This window comes from Miniopterus natalensis, chromosome 18 (genome assembly GCF_054644295.1).
Source record: "Miniopterus natalensis isolate mMinNat1 chromosome 18, mMinNat1.hap1, whole genome shotgun sequence".
NCBI lineage: Eukaryota > Metazoa > Chordata > Mammalia > Chiroptera > Miniopteridae > Miniopterus > Miniopterus natalensis.
Window position 1 is genome coordinate 13,489,349 of NC_142098.1, and position 14,287 is coordinate 13,503,635.

The 14,287-nt window shown below is 58.9% G+C and overlaps 3 protein-coding genes across 5 annotated transcripts in view; 2 read left to right on the forward strand and 1 right to left on the reverse strand.

The window, feature by feature from the left end:
• Positions 1-4,923, forward strand: part of GALNS (galactosamine (N-acetyl)-6-sulfatase) — a 29,963-nt gene extending 25,040 nt beyond the window's left edge. Inside the window, exons 12-14 of one of the 2 annotated variants that reach the window (XM_016221065.2) lie at positions 566-687; positions 2,337-2,454; positions 4,610-4,923. In XM_016221065.2, coding sequence (XP_016076551.2) covers positions 566-687; positions 2,337-2,454; positions 4,610-4,858 — 489 coding nt within the window. In that variant the 3' untranslated portion in view covers positions 4,859-4,923. Of the gene's footprint in view, positions 1-565; positions 688-2,336; positions 2,455-3,913 lie in introns of both variants that reach the window. The other variant, XM_016221066.2, reaches the window with a different exon arrangement.
• Positions 4,924-5,848: 925 nt separating this feature from the next.
• On the forward strand, positions 5,849-8,337 carry APRT (adenine phosphoribosyltransferase). Of its 2 annotated transcripts, XM_016197702.2 has the most exons (5): positions 5,849-5,946; positions 6,137-6,243; positions 7,257-7,390; positions 7,640-7,718; positions 7,939-8,337. In XM_016197702.2, exons 1-5 carry the CDS (start codon positions 5,867-5,869, stop codon positions 8,079-8,081), a joined length of 543 nt encoding a protein of 180 aa, XP_016053188.2. In that variant the 5' UTR covers positions 5,849-5,866; the 3' UTR covers positions 8,082-8,337. The 2 variants fall into 2 exon arrangements, with proteins under 2 accessions (XP_016053188.2, XP_087682750.1); XM_087826624.1 differs by lacking the exon at positions 5,849-5,946 and having other exon boundaries at positions 6,156-6,243; positions 7,142-7,390.
• An 853-nt stretch (positions 8,338-9,190) lies between these two features.
• On the reverse strand, positions 9,191-13,905 carry CDT1 (chromatin licensing and DNA replication factor 1). The gene is made up of 10 exons (XM_087827395.1): positions 13,675-13,905; positions 13,031-13,153; positions 12,804-12,955; positions 12,039-12,239; positions 11,810-11,955; positions 11,528-11,628; positions 10,890-11,078; positions 10,447-10,587; positions 10,171-10,372; positions 9,191-9,587 (listed from the first exon to the last, which is right to left on the reverse strand). The coding sequence occupies exons 1-10, from the start codon at positions 13,903-13,905 to the stop codon at positions 9,424-9,426; spliced, it is 1,650 nt and encodes a 549-aa protein (XP_087683521.1). The 3' UTR covers positions 9,191-9,423.
• Positions 13,906-14,287: the final 382 nt, after the last annotated feature.

Here is a 14,287-nt window from a genome sequence, read left to right on the forward strand (position 1 = left end):
GTCTTGAGGGAATGCTGAGCCATGAGGCAGATGGATAGAGTGGTGAAAAGCTTTGCTCTAGAACAGCAATTTTCACCCCGCGCGCCACAAGAATTTGTAAAACATGCAGTACCTGACTATTTAGTCAGGGGCACTGGCCTCTTTTCCTTTAGATTGTCAAATTTAAAAAATGACAACCAACACTAGCCATCCATTGTGCATAAATCAAATTTATACCTATTTTTTTTGTGTCAGATCGGCAAAAAATATATTTTTTGGTGTGCCATGAGATGAAAAAGGTTGAAAATTGCTGCTCTAGAAATTAGAGGCAGTCAAGGTGTGAGATGAACTAAAATACTTTAAAGATTCACCACCTCCTCCCCTCCAAATAACTAGGGGACAGTACACAGGGCATAACTGCTCAGCCGCTCTGGGGCCCAGGGTGGTGGGAAGGCTCCACCCTATAGGATCCCATCCTCAGGCCTGCTCGGGCCTTGACCACTGACTCGTTCAAGACGGACTGGCCAGCCGGCCACAGGAGCGCACACAGACAGGGCTCATCTGTTTTCCCTGCCTCTTGTTTCAGGGCATTGACTTCTGCCCTGGACAGAATGTCTCAGGAGTCACCACCCACACTCAGGAGGAGCACACGAAGCTACCCCTCGTCTTCCACCTGGGACAAGACCCAGGCGAGAGGTACCCCCTCAGGTGAGTGGGGTACAAGAACGCATTGAAGCTACCAAGGAAACATTAGCCAGGCCCAGCTAACTCAGGCATATGCCAACATGCTGAGTTTTCTAGAAGAGACATGCACATTGTGGACACTTGGAGATGCATAAATGCAGGAAGGGACGTGTGGGACCTCCTCTCTGCCTGGAGCTCTGGGACCTGTACTGCAGTTTTCCCGTGTCGGGCATGTGTGTCATGGCCTTTTCAGGTGCCCCCATCTCCACCTTTGTGTCTCAGCTCCGTGTGGTCTGGCAACACACATGACCCCTGCCCCAAGCTGCCTTTGGGGATGGCCTTGGTGGAGGGTGATGGTCCAGTCATGGGGTGAACAGGAACCTCTCCACATGGCCACCCTCTTCCATGATGAGCAGCACTGTGGATGTAGAGGGCAGCCCAGAAAGACCCACTGAAGCCCTCAACAGGGCAGCTGCCTGCTGGGTGTGACAGCTTCTCCTAGTGAGGTTAAGGTGGGGGCTTCCTCAGCGGCACCTCACTTTACTAGAGCTTTATCCAGCTCAGAGGCCTGGGACTGTGGGGATGTGGAGAGCCAATGCCATGGATGAAATAGTGTCCCCCAAGTTATGTCCAGCAGTGCTTTGTTATAGGCAGACTGTGGTTAGAGCACATAGCCCTGCCCTGCTGCCCGCATGCCTTTACCCTGTCTTGCTGATTCTTCCACGGCTGGAGCAAACCTGGGCACCCAGGCTCAAGTTCCCTCGAGGTGGGTCATGAGGACAGCAGAGATGGCGGCTGAGCCTCTGATGATCCCCTCCCCATGGCAACACACATGATGTGGCTTCTTAGGCTCAAATGTCCCCAAGAAGGTTGAAGCAGTGAGCTGGCTGAGGTGGAGGACGCTTGGTACAAATCTGGCCCCTATCTCTACTGGCTATGTGGCCAGTTGGCACCACTTCCCCGCCTCAGCATTCTCCAAAATTTGAGGTTATGGGGCCTGCTGCTTGGAGCAAAGATGTATGAACAGACCCACCAGAGAGTGCCCTCCTTAGATCCACGTTGTCACTGTTTGGGGGTGCTGCAGTGTTCAGGGTTATTGCCCCAGTTGGAGGCCCCCTTGGGTACCTGCCCACACCCCTATTCACAAGCCCCACAACACCCATGTTTGGGCTCCAGAAGAGGAGGCTGGGACCTGGGTTGGGACATGATTTGCCCAGGGTCACTTAGAGGGCACAGTTCTGCAAGAAGACCCTGGAGCTGAACTGTTCAGGGCTGAATGCAGGGCCTCCTGGAGCTTCCCCCCTGTGCTCACACTGTGTTCCAAGAAGCCTTGTCCCAAAACTGTTGAACTTGGTTGAACCCATCCTTCCCAGTGCATTTGGCCACAGAATCCTGGAAAGACATGAAACACGCCTAAGACCAACTCAGCTTGGGGCTGTGCGTGGAGGGAGTGCAGCCCACAGAGCAGGAAGCGTCAGACTGGTGTGGAGGCCTGAGGAGCAGGGCTGACCTGAGGGTAACAATGTCAGGCGGTCCCCAAGACAGTGGCAGTCGCAGCAGGGCCAGCCACGCCTAAGAAACAAATCTGGGCCCTCTGGGCCCCAGGTAGCCTATCTGATAGCCTACCTGGGTGTCCTCCCCACCTCAGTGACCTGCTGCTCTCTCATCTCTAGCTTTGCCAGCACCGAGTACCTGAACGTCCTTCGCAGGATCACCCCAGTTGTTCAGCAGCACCAGGAGGCCTTGGTCCCTGGACAGCCCCAGCTCAATGTGTGTAACAAGGCGGTCATGGTAAGTGGTTTGTACATACGTGGCTGTTGATGCTGGGAGGATGCAATTTCTGTGGGTCTGTATGCCCTGGCTTGATCTTCTGTGAAAGTGATGCTGTCCCCACCCCCAACACACCATCTCCCATTGGTGACTGCCGTATGGACACAGGCTGAGTCCCAGCTTCTTTAAGAAGACAGTCTTAGTGACTGGAGGGGAGGTGGCTGACTTGGCCAGGGTGCTGCCGCCATCTCCTGGACCCCGCGGGAACTGCTGCAGCCTGGCCACCTCTGGAATGGGAGAAAGTTAGGGACCCGGATGCACGGCAGACAAGCTGGAACAGTGTGGGTCAGCCTCCAGGCATAAAGTGAGCAGTAAGTGGAGGGGTGTGTGGATTTATATGTGTGTGAGCACCTGTGGGTCTGGATGAGCGTGTGCAAAGACTAAGGGTCCCCTGCTCATCCTTTCCATACCCCTGGCCTTCCTCAATCCCTGGGTGGAGGAAAGGTTCCACTCTCAATTCTTGGGCCCTTCTTCACACACATCCCCAAGCTTAGCCCTGGCCCCCGTACATCCAGCCCCCCAGCTCAGACACCCACACACACTTTTACCCTCTAACTCACCTCTGGGGCCCCTGCACTTCCAGGCCAGCCCAGGTAAGGACATAGTGTGGTGTCCTCTTGCCTCTCTGACAAGAAGACCAGTCCCATCGTGTTCTTTGAGCAGTAATTGGCTGTCCTGCTGAGCAACAGACACCCAAGGTGCTGGCCCTCCCGAAGCCCTAGACTTGCAGTCTGGGCCCAGAATCTGTTCTGCACTCAGTTGCTGCTCTCTGCTCTGCCTCAGAGATCAGGAACAGAACAGCTTCCTTATCCAAACCTGTCCAGACACCGGCAGCCAGGCCAGGAGAGGGCTTTCCCTGTTGTTGATGGTCCGATTCAGTAACACTCAGACTCTGAGATCCTGTCCCAGAGTACTGCCTCCAGAGTGATTCTGAGTCCCCTGACTGTGGCACAAGGCCACCCCCTGACACTAGGGAAACATGGCAAAACCAGGAAGGTTTTGGTTTAGGGTCATGGCTCTCCCTTTCTGTTGCCAGGAAAAATATGGCCACATAAAGGAAGTCTGCACATTAAAGTACACAGCTGGGCTAGGGCTGCACTAAAACAGGCCGGCTCTTCCCTAGTCACAGGGATCCTGGCAATGAAAGAGCTTTCGGTGGGAAATCATGGGGAGATGTATGAAGCCCGCAGCCCTTGCTGGAGTGCGCAGCTCCTTCTCTATGGGTCATGTGCAGGCCCTGGCATTTGCTCTACTTGGAACTGAGGACTGAGTTCCAGGGGACTGAGGCAGTTAGCAGATGGTCCCCTTGGATAACAAAGGGTTCGGGCTAGGGCCTGGGCAGAGGGAGAGTCTAGAAACTGCTGAGTATAGAAGTGTGTAAGATAACTACACGTCCTCTTTCTGAATTTTCATTTTCCAGAACTGGGCACCTCCAGGCTGTGAAAAGTTAGGGAAGTGCCTGACACCCCCAGAGTCAGTTCCTGAGAAGTGCTCCTGGCCCCACTAGTACCTGCTCATGCTCAGGCCAGGCCTAGGCCCTCCCACTGGCCCTACAAGTGCCTGGGGGTAGGAAGGGTCTGGCTCCCACACTGGAAGAGTCTCAACTGCTCTCTGCCCGGCCCACCATGAGGGAAGTCACCTGCAGCCAGCAGCAGGACCTGCAAGGCTATACTACCTGGCCCTGGAGTCACTCCTCAGCCCTCCTGGCCCATCTCATCCTGCTGCCTTGAGCCTAAGGCTCTACATCAATCCCTGAGCTGCCTGCCAACAGGTCTCAATACTCCCACCTGTCTCATCCTCCCACTTGGCTCTTACCACCTTCAGGAGCTGGAGGGCATGACTCTCAATGGATGCCCTTGGCTGTCCCCTCAAGCACTTCAGCCCTAGTGTCAAAGGAGGCTGTTCCAATCCTTTGTTGAGCCCCTTGGCATTGCCCAAAAGGGGCACTCCGGCCCCACCTCCCTGTACCACACCACCTGGAGGGAGAGGAGGCAGGGGGCCTCCCTGACCTGGATCCTCCATAGCCAAGGCCTCCCCTGCCCAGTGGGCACAGCTGCTGCTGCTGCTTCCCTGGAACATGAGGATGTCAGCATCCTTGATTTTCCTCCTTTCTTAGGGATCTACACCTCTAACCCCGGCACACTGTGAGGTGTGTCTGTGCCTCACAACCATCCTAACTGCCCTCCTCCCCTTGGCACCTGTTGTGGCAAAGCATGAAGAGCCCTTTCACCGGCCCAAATCAGAAGAGCCTGAGCAACCAAGGGCAGGCTCCAAGGCCCCTGCCCTGAAGGCATGTGGGGCTTCTTCCACCGAGTGGGGTTTTCACATCTGCAGTGACTATCTTGCCAAAGCTCTATTGCTGTAAGTTGGGAAATTATGAAGAAAAAGGTTTTAGAATAAAGTAAGCATTTTAGCTCTTGTATTTTAAAATGAGTTTGTTTGGGGGAAGTTGCCCCTCCTGGGTACCCTGGAGGGAGGATGCAGTGGTGTTTCCCCTCAGCTTCCTCCACAGACACAAGGGTGGGCCTCCAGCCAGGCCAAGCATTCCAGCCTCCTCCCCCTTCCAGTCCGGAAAGGCTGGGAAAGGCTTCCTCCCACCACAAACCTCCACCGCAAGCCGGGCACCACATTCCCAAAAGCCTCCGCTTAGGTTTGGCCCCTCCCCAGCCAGGCCATCCCAGGCTCCTTGGTCCTCCCTGAACCGCGCCCCAACTCTGCCCCCCCCCCCAGGCTGCTGCACTACGCTCCTCCGAATACCGCCTTCCGGCAGCCCTCATTCACCCCAAATGCTCCTGGAGGGAAGCCCGGCAGTCCGCGCTGGGGTGTCCTCTGGTGTGCGCCGACGCCCGCCTGTCCGCCCCCTCGCGCCACGCAGCCGGGGCTCAGTGGGGCCCCCCCGGGACAGCGTCCGGAAGACCCGGGGAGGGAAGGGCCCGCGTGCACCCGCCCACGGCCCGGGGATCCCTGCCAGGCGCTCGCGGGCGGGCGAATCCGCACGAGGGCTCCCCGGGAAACCCGGCCGGGCCTGCGTGGACGCTGTATTCCGTCCACCTAGACTCCCGCCTCGGCCCCACGCGAACGTGCCTGACGCGGGGGCGCGTCTGTTCAGGGTGCAGGAAATAAGCAGGCGGCTTAAAATCGATGGCACCAAAGACTCGATGAAATCCGGAAGTCCTACGGGAGTCGGCGAGTGCCGCCCCTGGCGCCCCCGCCCCGCCCCTGGCGCCCCCGCCCCGCCCCTGGCGCCCCCGCCCCGCCCCTGGCGCCCCCGCCCCGCCCCTGGAGCTCCGCCCCGCCCCCGCCCCCCCCACCCCCACCCGCCCGGGCTCCGAGCCGCGGAACCGTCCTGCCTGCCGACGCGAGGGAGGCGGCCATGGCGGACCCCCAGCTGCAGCTGGTGGCGCGGCGTATCCGCAGCTTCCCGGACTTCCCCACGCCGGGCGTGCTGTTCAGGTGCGCGCGGGCGGGCCACGCGGGGCAGGGCACCCGAGGGCCCCGCTGGGCGTTGGGCCCCGCTGGCCTGGGCCCTTGTCCCGCGCGGAGAGTGGGGCGGTCAGGGTGCCCTTGGGCTCTGCCCCAGGGAGCCGTCACCCCCACGCCAGGACCCAGCCCCGGGGTCACCAGGCCTGTGCTTGTGCGCCAGGGACATCTCGCCCCTCCTGAAGGACCCCGACTCCTTCCGCGCCTCCATCAGCCTCCTGGCGAGCCACCTGAAGAAGACCCACGGCCGCAAGATCGACTTCATCGCGGGCAAGTGGGGGGTCGGGATCGGGAGAGGGAGGGGTCACTAAGTCCGGGCCGTGCCCGGGCGCTGGTCGTGTGGGATTCCTTTTTCCTGAGTCAGGCTGAGGGAGGGAAGGCCCGACGGCTCCACCTCTGCTTGGGGGAGGTCCTCCGGGGTGGGGCCCCTCAGGAGATCTGCCCGAACGGTGCCTGGTTGATAACTCTAGCGTGGGCTGTGGGGATGGACCCACTACCCCCTACTTTGCAGCCTTGAGAGGACTGCCTGGGGAATGGCTTCTGCTGGGTGGCTACCCCCTTGCGGGCTACAGGGCTGAGCGCAGCTCACTCCCACCCAGTTCCCGTCTCCAGCGCTGGGGACTTTCCCCAGGGAGTGTCTGACCAGGTTCCAGAGAGTCAGGCGAGCTTTCTCGTTCCCCTTCTACAAGCCTGCTTTGAGCACCCGCTATGCCCCGCCCTTGACCCAGGGTGGGGCTTCCAGAAGGCCTGCGGAGATCAGGGAGGACCCCCCTGACCCTCCCATTTATCCCCTCTGTCTGGAGGGCACAGCAGTGCTGTTCCCCTCTTCAGCTGGGACTGACCCCTTAGAGGGTTCTTTAGGAAGCCCTCCCTCACACTTCCTGTCACATCTCAGTACACTGCAAGAGATGGCCTGTCGCTGCCTCTCCTGGAGAAGTTCCTGGGGGCAGACACTGCTTTTAGAGTCCTGTGCTTAACATGTTGCACAGTTACTACCAGCTCAGTTAGCTATACAGCTGAGCTTTGGAAAGAGGTCAGGTGACTTCCCCAGGGCCATCCACTTCTTTACTCCACCAAGTAGAATGGACTTAGTACCTTGCCCCAGCAGCCAGCAGTCTCTGTGCATGGTAGGTCAACATTCCCTAAATGGATGTCATTGGCCTTTTAGGTGGCACCAACAAAGCCAGGCACCATGTGTCATTGTAGTGACTACTTGTCATTATCCAGCCCTCATCTGTGGGATCCCCAATGCTGTCTCCCAACACCCCAGCTCTCACCAACAGGCCTAGACTCTCGAGGCTTTCTGTTTGGCCCCTCCCTGGCCCAGGAACTTGGCTTGGGCTGTGTGCTCATCCGAAAGCGTGGAAAGCTGCCAGGCCCCACCGTGTCCACCTCCTACACACTGGAATATGGGAAGGTAAGAGGTCTGGGGGCTTCTCCCATGGACCCCAAAGGAAAAGTAGAATCAAATAGAGCTGCCATTGTTGGAGCAGACATGGGAGCTCAGAGAGGCTGAGACGCTGGGCCAGGCTCACAAAGCCAGGCAACAGCAGGGAGGGTTGAAACCGGGGCTCAGGTGGTAGCCCCTCGTCAGCTCCTGGGCTCTGCACACCAAGGCGGTCTTCAGAGATGTGCCAACCACACACCTGCTTCCTCCCATCCACAGGCTGACCTGGAAATCCAAAGAGACGCCCTGGAGCCAGGGCAAAAGGTGGTAGTCGTGGACGATCTGCTGGCCACTGGTGGTAAGGGTCTCTCCCAAGCAAAGACGGCTTGGTATTGGGGAGTTTGTGGGAGTGGAAGTGCCTTGCTATGTGTGTGAAAAGTGGACTAGTCCTCAACACTAGTTATCTCCTTGCCAGATGGGAGCCCTGTTGCAATGCCAACTCCTTCCTCCCCCAACCTCTGGGTGGCCCAGCCTACATGGGGGCCTCACTCTGCTCCTCCCCCCACCCCTTCCACCAGGAACCATGCGAGCAGCCTGTGAGCTGCTGGGCCAGCTACAGGCTGAGGTGCTGGAATGCGTGAGCTTGGTGGAGCTGACTTCACTGAAGGGCAGGGAGAAGCTGGGGGCTGTGCCCTTTTTCTCGCTTCTGCAGTATGAGTGACCTCAACACCCTGACCCACACCAGCTAGAAAAGGAGAGGTCCAGCCTCTGTCACTACAATGGCCTCCACTGGCTGCCAAGGGTACTCGCTGCCCACCTGGACTTTTTTATACATTCCTGTGGTTGAGTGACTATATCCAGCACCCAGGGACTGTCCTGCAGCTTCTGGAAGTGCAAAGGCCTGAAGCCACAGCCCAGGGCAAAGCCAAGCCAAAGCTGCTCAGGTTTTTATAGTGAAATTATAAGAACATGAATAATCAACTTTGCTAGAGTGTTTCTTCAGGTGCCCAGGGTGGGATCTGGGCCTCAGGACCAAGAGGTGGGGGAGGTGCTGGGGCCAGTTGGTCTGGGTGTGTGCGTGTGCATGCCGCCTTCAGAGCTTTTGTGGCAATTTGTGGTTCTCTTTTCTGGTGGGGGAGCAGACCAACTTAGGAAGCAGATGCTGCTCAAATTGGTATGGTTTCCCATTGCTGCTGCATCAGAAGACACAAAACTTGGTGGTTTAAAACTTTATCTTACAGTTGTCCCTCTGTGTCCACGGGGGTTTCATCCCAAGACCACCTCCCCAAGACCAATATACGAAGATGCTCAAGTCCCTCACATGAACTGGCACATTGTTTACATATAACTTCTGCACATCCTCTGATATACTTTAAGTTACTTGTAGGTTGTTTATAATACCTAATACTATGGAAGTCATGTTACACTGTACTGTTCAGGAAATAATTACTAGTCTGTATATGTTCAGTACAAAGCAACCATCCTGGGGCCAACTATGTAGTACACATTAACAATGTAACTTTCTCTTTTTGCTTGGTCAGTTGAGTGGCATATAGAGAGCCAACTATTCTAAAAACCAAGGTGTAGACAGACAGGGCTGGTTTCTCCACTCCTTGGCTCATTGCCCTACCTCCATCTTCAAAGCCAATGGTGTACCATCATCCAACCTCTGCTGTGATGACACTGGGCCCACCAGGATAATATAGGATCAGGTCTCAAGATCCCTATTGTGGGGGGAGGTTGTTCTGCCAACAACACTGCCCAAACCCATGCTGGCAGGAAAGCCACCCTACCCACACACACCTGCACTCTGTGCAGCAGAGACACATCTAAGAGAAACCAGTTTAATAACATGCTGTATGAGGTGGGTGTACCACCCACAATGGTCAGAGAATTCCCCCCCAGGTCCTGCCTGCAGCCAGAGCCTAGTGCAGCCACTGACACTTGCGGGGAGCCTGGAACAGAAGAGCAAAGTGCATTGTGTTCTTAGAGAATAAAACAGGCACCGTGGACCAGGCTGGGGCCTTGAGCCCACGTTTGCATGTTGGTGTGCAGCCACAGGCTCACAGCACCTCCTCAGCACGAGCAAGGCGGGCCAGCTGTGCAGTGACACCTGCCAGGTCAGCAGCCTTGTCCAGCTTGACATAGGTGTCAGTACGAATGCGGTGGAGGCTGAGCCAGTCGGGCAGCAGCTCAGAGAGGAGCTGCACGTGTTTCTCCATCTCCCCTGCAGAGAGAGGGGCCTCATGAGGTGGGGGCCTGCCCCCCCAAGACCTCTGGGACTGTATGCACATCTATAAGGGGGTGCTGCTCTCACCTCAGTCCTGTCAACAAGCCTTCCTTAGTTTCAGCCCCTGCTCTCCCCTCCCAGCCCCCCACTCCAGGGTGGACAAGTCTATGTACCCAGAAGCAAAGGAGTAAACTGACAGGACAGAAGGACTGCCCTGGGGACCAGGGCAGTGACTGCAGCCTTCCCAAGGGGGTGGCTCTCCCACTGAGCCTGTCACAAGTCCCAGCCCTCAAAGAGCCTGAAGCAGAGGTGCCCTGCAGCTTTGTGGGACCAGAAGCCTCCTGGAGGGGGTGGTCCCATGGGACCTCAAGGGCAACTTAAGGGCAAATGCCAGGTTTGTGAGAGGGAGACAGCCTCAAGACACTGCAGGGTTAAATGAACCAAGGGGAGACAGGTGACCTAAATGGTGCTATGCCCACCCAATGCACATAAGCAGGTGTGGAGAATGGTACAGATTTATGGTGCTCACCCTCATCTAGGACTCGAGAACATGGGGAGTGGCCCCTGCCCCTACACGCACCTGGGCTCATGGTCGTGCGGTAGCTGCCCACCATCCTGGCACAGGCTACCTCCATGGTGAGCGCTGGCTTGCGCTCGGACACAAAGATGCTACGCAATACCCGGGCCAGCTCAGGCAGCCGCTCAAGCCGCTGCAACCTCTGCTCCTGCTCTGGGCGCCGCATCATCTGTGCCAGCTGCTTCTGCACCTCCTTGGCCCGGATCTGCACTGGGCATGGGGAGTGGTCAGTGGACAGCTGGCTCCACTCCACCCCATCCCTGAATCCCAAACACTCACCCTCTCCAACAGGTCCTGGGACACCCCCTTCAGGGGAGCAGGTGGAGTGGCCGGAGGGGTGGCTGGCAGTACCAGGTTGGAGGATCCAGGGCTGCTGGGCTCAGCTGTGCGCAGGGCCAAGTCACTGAGGGCCTTCTCCATCTGCAGCAGGTCAGGGAGAGGTCAGGAGAAGTCTCTCCTGGACCAGCCATAGGGTAGGCCCTTCACACCCCTCTTGCATGGACTCCTTGCCCAAGAGGCCTTGTATGTCCCGTCCAAGTTCACCCCAGCACATCAGAGGCCTGTGCTGGGCACCCCTAGGTAGAGCCTGCCTATGGGCAGCACTCTAAACACAGGAAGGGCACATCCCACTACCCCCGAGGCCCACAGCCACATGTAGAGTTTGTCAGGTGCCCACGTGGGGGTCAGGCTACCCTTCCCTGGGAGACGGGGGCCAGCCTCACCCTGGGTGACATCAGACTTCGGGCTCGGGCCAGCACCTCCTGAGCAGTGGCCAGCTTCTCTGTGGTGGGCGGCTGGGGCAGCTCGGCAGGCTCGATGTCAGGCACTTCGTCCACGTTGAAGCGGGGGTGCCAGCGTGTCAGCCGGTCCTCGGGCACCACCATGGGAGGATTCAGGGAGGCCAGGAAGACCTGTCCAACAAGGGGGTACCAGATGACCCTGGGCACATCTGGCTGGGGTGCAGCAGGGCTATCCAGGTTCCCATCCCAGCTGGGTACCCTCAGGCACAAGTAGGGGACCCATCAACAGCCACTGTAGTCATCACAACCTTCCAAGTCTTGAAGATGCATCCCTGAGCTCCCCAATCCTGTGTTTAGGGCAAAACTCCCTCACCTGGGAACCAGGGCCAGGATCCCCATGCAGCCCCTGCCCACCCCCCCCATCCATATGAGGCTATGACCCAGCTTTGGTGAGTGGTTTAAGAGAACTCTAGAACAGTCTCTCAAGAGGGCCTGATTCCTGCTGGGTAAGACGAGGCTGTAAGAACAAGCACTGAGAGAGGGAACAGAGCACAAGGCACAGCACAGAGGAGGCACCTCATACAAAAACTGAGCTAGTCATCTTGGGGTCACCAGCTCACCCTATGATGCTCCCGGACACGCTCCACCAAGTTCTGGCTGAAGACCTGTCGCCGCTGCAGGAGGTGGGAGGCTGTGAGCTGGGGGGGCGTGTTGCCAACCTCTGCAGGGAGAGTCCAAGCCTAAGCCCCTGGGTCAGAACTACCCAGTTGCCAAGCCCCACACCACGGGTCTCAGACAACGGACCCAGCACCCTACAGCTCACAGCCATGCTCAAAACTGCAGGGTCACAGGTAGGGAAACCAAGGCTCAGAGACGAGTGGACTCAGCCACAGCACACTCACCCTGGTCCAACAGCGGCTCGATGGTGAGCTGGTAATCAGACCTCTTGACATCATCCTTGAAGGTGGGGACGTTGCGCTCCTGGCGGAAGCAGTAGGAGGTGGGATACACGGTTTTGATCTGGCCCACGTTGCGCTCCTCAAAGCGCCTATGGGATGAGGATGCCAGGGCTCAGTCAGTCAGCCTCCACTATAGGATGAAGCCCCCAACCCTCCAAGGAACCCCACTCACTTGCGCATCATGTCCTGGACGCCCTGCTTGACCTTGGCAAAGGTCACAGTCTCTGAGCGGTTGTAGAGCATGCCCACGATGGTGTCCATGCTGCGGAACATCTCGGCCAACACCTGGTACTTGTAGGGCAGCACAAGGCCAGGAGGCCCTGGCTCAGCCAGGGCATGGAAGCGCTGATAGGCAGGTGCCTTCTCTTCACTGCTAGGGGAGGAGCCAGGCCTTGAGAGAAGCACCAGACCCACACCCTCTCTAGGACCCCATGGCTTGCAAAGCAGCCAGGGATATCCCAGAGCTGGGGCTTGCAAAATTGCCCCCATGACACACTGCACACCAGTTTACAAATTCCTTGTATGCCCAGCTCCCCATCACAAGCATTATCAGGAGACAAAAGGGTGGCTTCAAACCCAGCTCCATCATGTCCTGCCCCATCACCCAGGGGGGGGTCCCTGGACGCCCCCAGCCCTGGTTTTCTTATCTCTAAGAGGCACTTGACCACCACAGAACCTAGAGAGAACAAATATGAGAACAGGGAGCAAATACCCAATAGCCACTGGTTGTGAATATCATTTGAAATTCATAAGGGCCCACTGAGGCAGGAATTGGCACCCTCTTACAAATGAAGCAGGGTGAAGGGCTAGTGTTGGCACTGAGATCTAAGTGGCCTATTGACTGTGCTGGCTCCCTGATGGAGCAGCCCCTGCCCCTACCAGGACTCCCACCAGCCTACCCTTTCCTGGGGTGCCTGACCACCCACCCAAAACTCACCATGGCCCTGCTGGGTGCCCCTTGGCCTCCAGCTCACTGGGTTCCCCAGCATCATTCCTCTGGGCACTTGACCTCAACTCCTGGACCCGTGCCCCCAGCTCCCGGGCCCGTTGCAGGCACGACTTGAGTTCAGAGGTGACTTTCGAGGGAACCTGTAGACACAGGGTGCTGTCAGCCAGCCAGTCACCCCATACCCCCCTCCCCAGCCCTCGGTCCAGCCTCCTCACCTTGTCCTCCTGGGGCGACAGTCTGGGAAGCTGACCTGCTGAAAGGGCAGCCTTCTTTGTCCTCTTGCTCGGAAAGGAGTGCTCCGGGGAGCCAGGGGCAGCTGGAGAGCCTGGGTCAGGGACCTGGGGGAAAGGACCCCCAAAAGTGAGCAAATGAGAAGACCCTGCGGTGTACTGGCTCTACAGAAAGGGTTTTCTGCTGCCCTCAGTCCAGCCTCTTGGAAGCACCCCCCCCTTTAAGGGAGGGGCCTGGCCCACCCACCTGTTCCCTCTTCTCAGGACAGTTACCAAGGCCTGACCCCTGATCCAGCCTTGCAGAAGGGCCTGGATTTATGGGCCTACCCAGCTCTGGCCCTCCCCCAGCATGTCAGAGTCGCAGGCTCCCCTGCTCAAAGCTTACGGTGGCCACAGGACCCTGGCCTGGCAGCTCAGACTCAGCTCCTGCAAAGACGCTCAGCCTGTTCTCTCCGCCCAGGCCCCGACCCAGCCCTCCCGCCTGGGGCTCTGTGTCCCCTCTGCAACCAGCCCCAGGTCTGCGTCCCCCCACCCCCGAGGTGCGTCTCTGCAGAAGCCCTCCCTGGCGGGCCCCGCCCCGCCTCCGTTGCTCCGCTCGCCGCACAGCCCCGCCCGCCCTGCGCCCTCACCTCGTCGGCGGGCAGCCTCAGCCTCCTGCGCGCGGGCGGCGCGGGCTCGTCGCGCGTGGGCTCGGCGGGCGGACGGGGGCGCTTCCGGCTGCCGCCCGATGCGGGAGCCTGGGCGCGGGGCGCGAGCTTGGCGGGGCTCGGGGTGCGCACGGTCGGCTTGGCCCGGGAGGGCGCGGCCCGGGGTCCGGGGCGGCGGCGCGCGAAGAAGTCGGTGAGGCGGCGCTGCGCCATGGCGGGCTGGGGCCCGGGCGGGCGGCGGGAGCTGCGCGGCAACAACCCCGCGGCGGACGGAAATGGGGAGGCACTTCGCGCCGATTTTCGCGCCACGCGTGGCCCCGCCCCCTCCGCGAGCGGAACCATCGGCGTGGGGGGGAATGGGAAATGGACGCGCCCGGGCCCATGCGCGCTGGTGCTCTCGGGCTGCGCCGGCCGCGCGCATGCGTCGCAGCGCGGCCCTCGCTGCAGGGTTTGGAGGAGTTTCCCGTGTTTCCTGTGTCTCGGGTCTCCCTAGGGGTCTGCGTGGGGCGGCGTGGCTCCGGGTGGACGCCAAGCCAGTGCGGGACGGGAAAACGACACAGTGCGTTTAACAGAAAAATGCTGCGCCACTTACAGA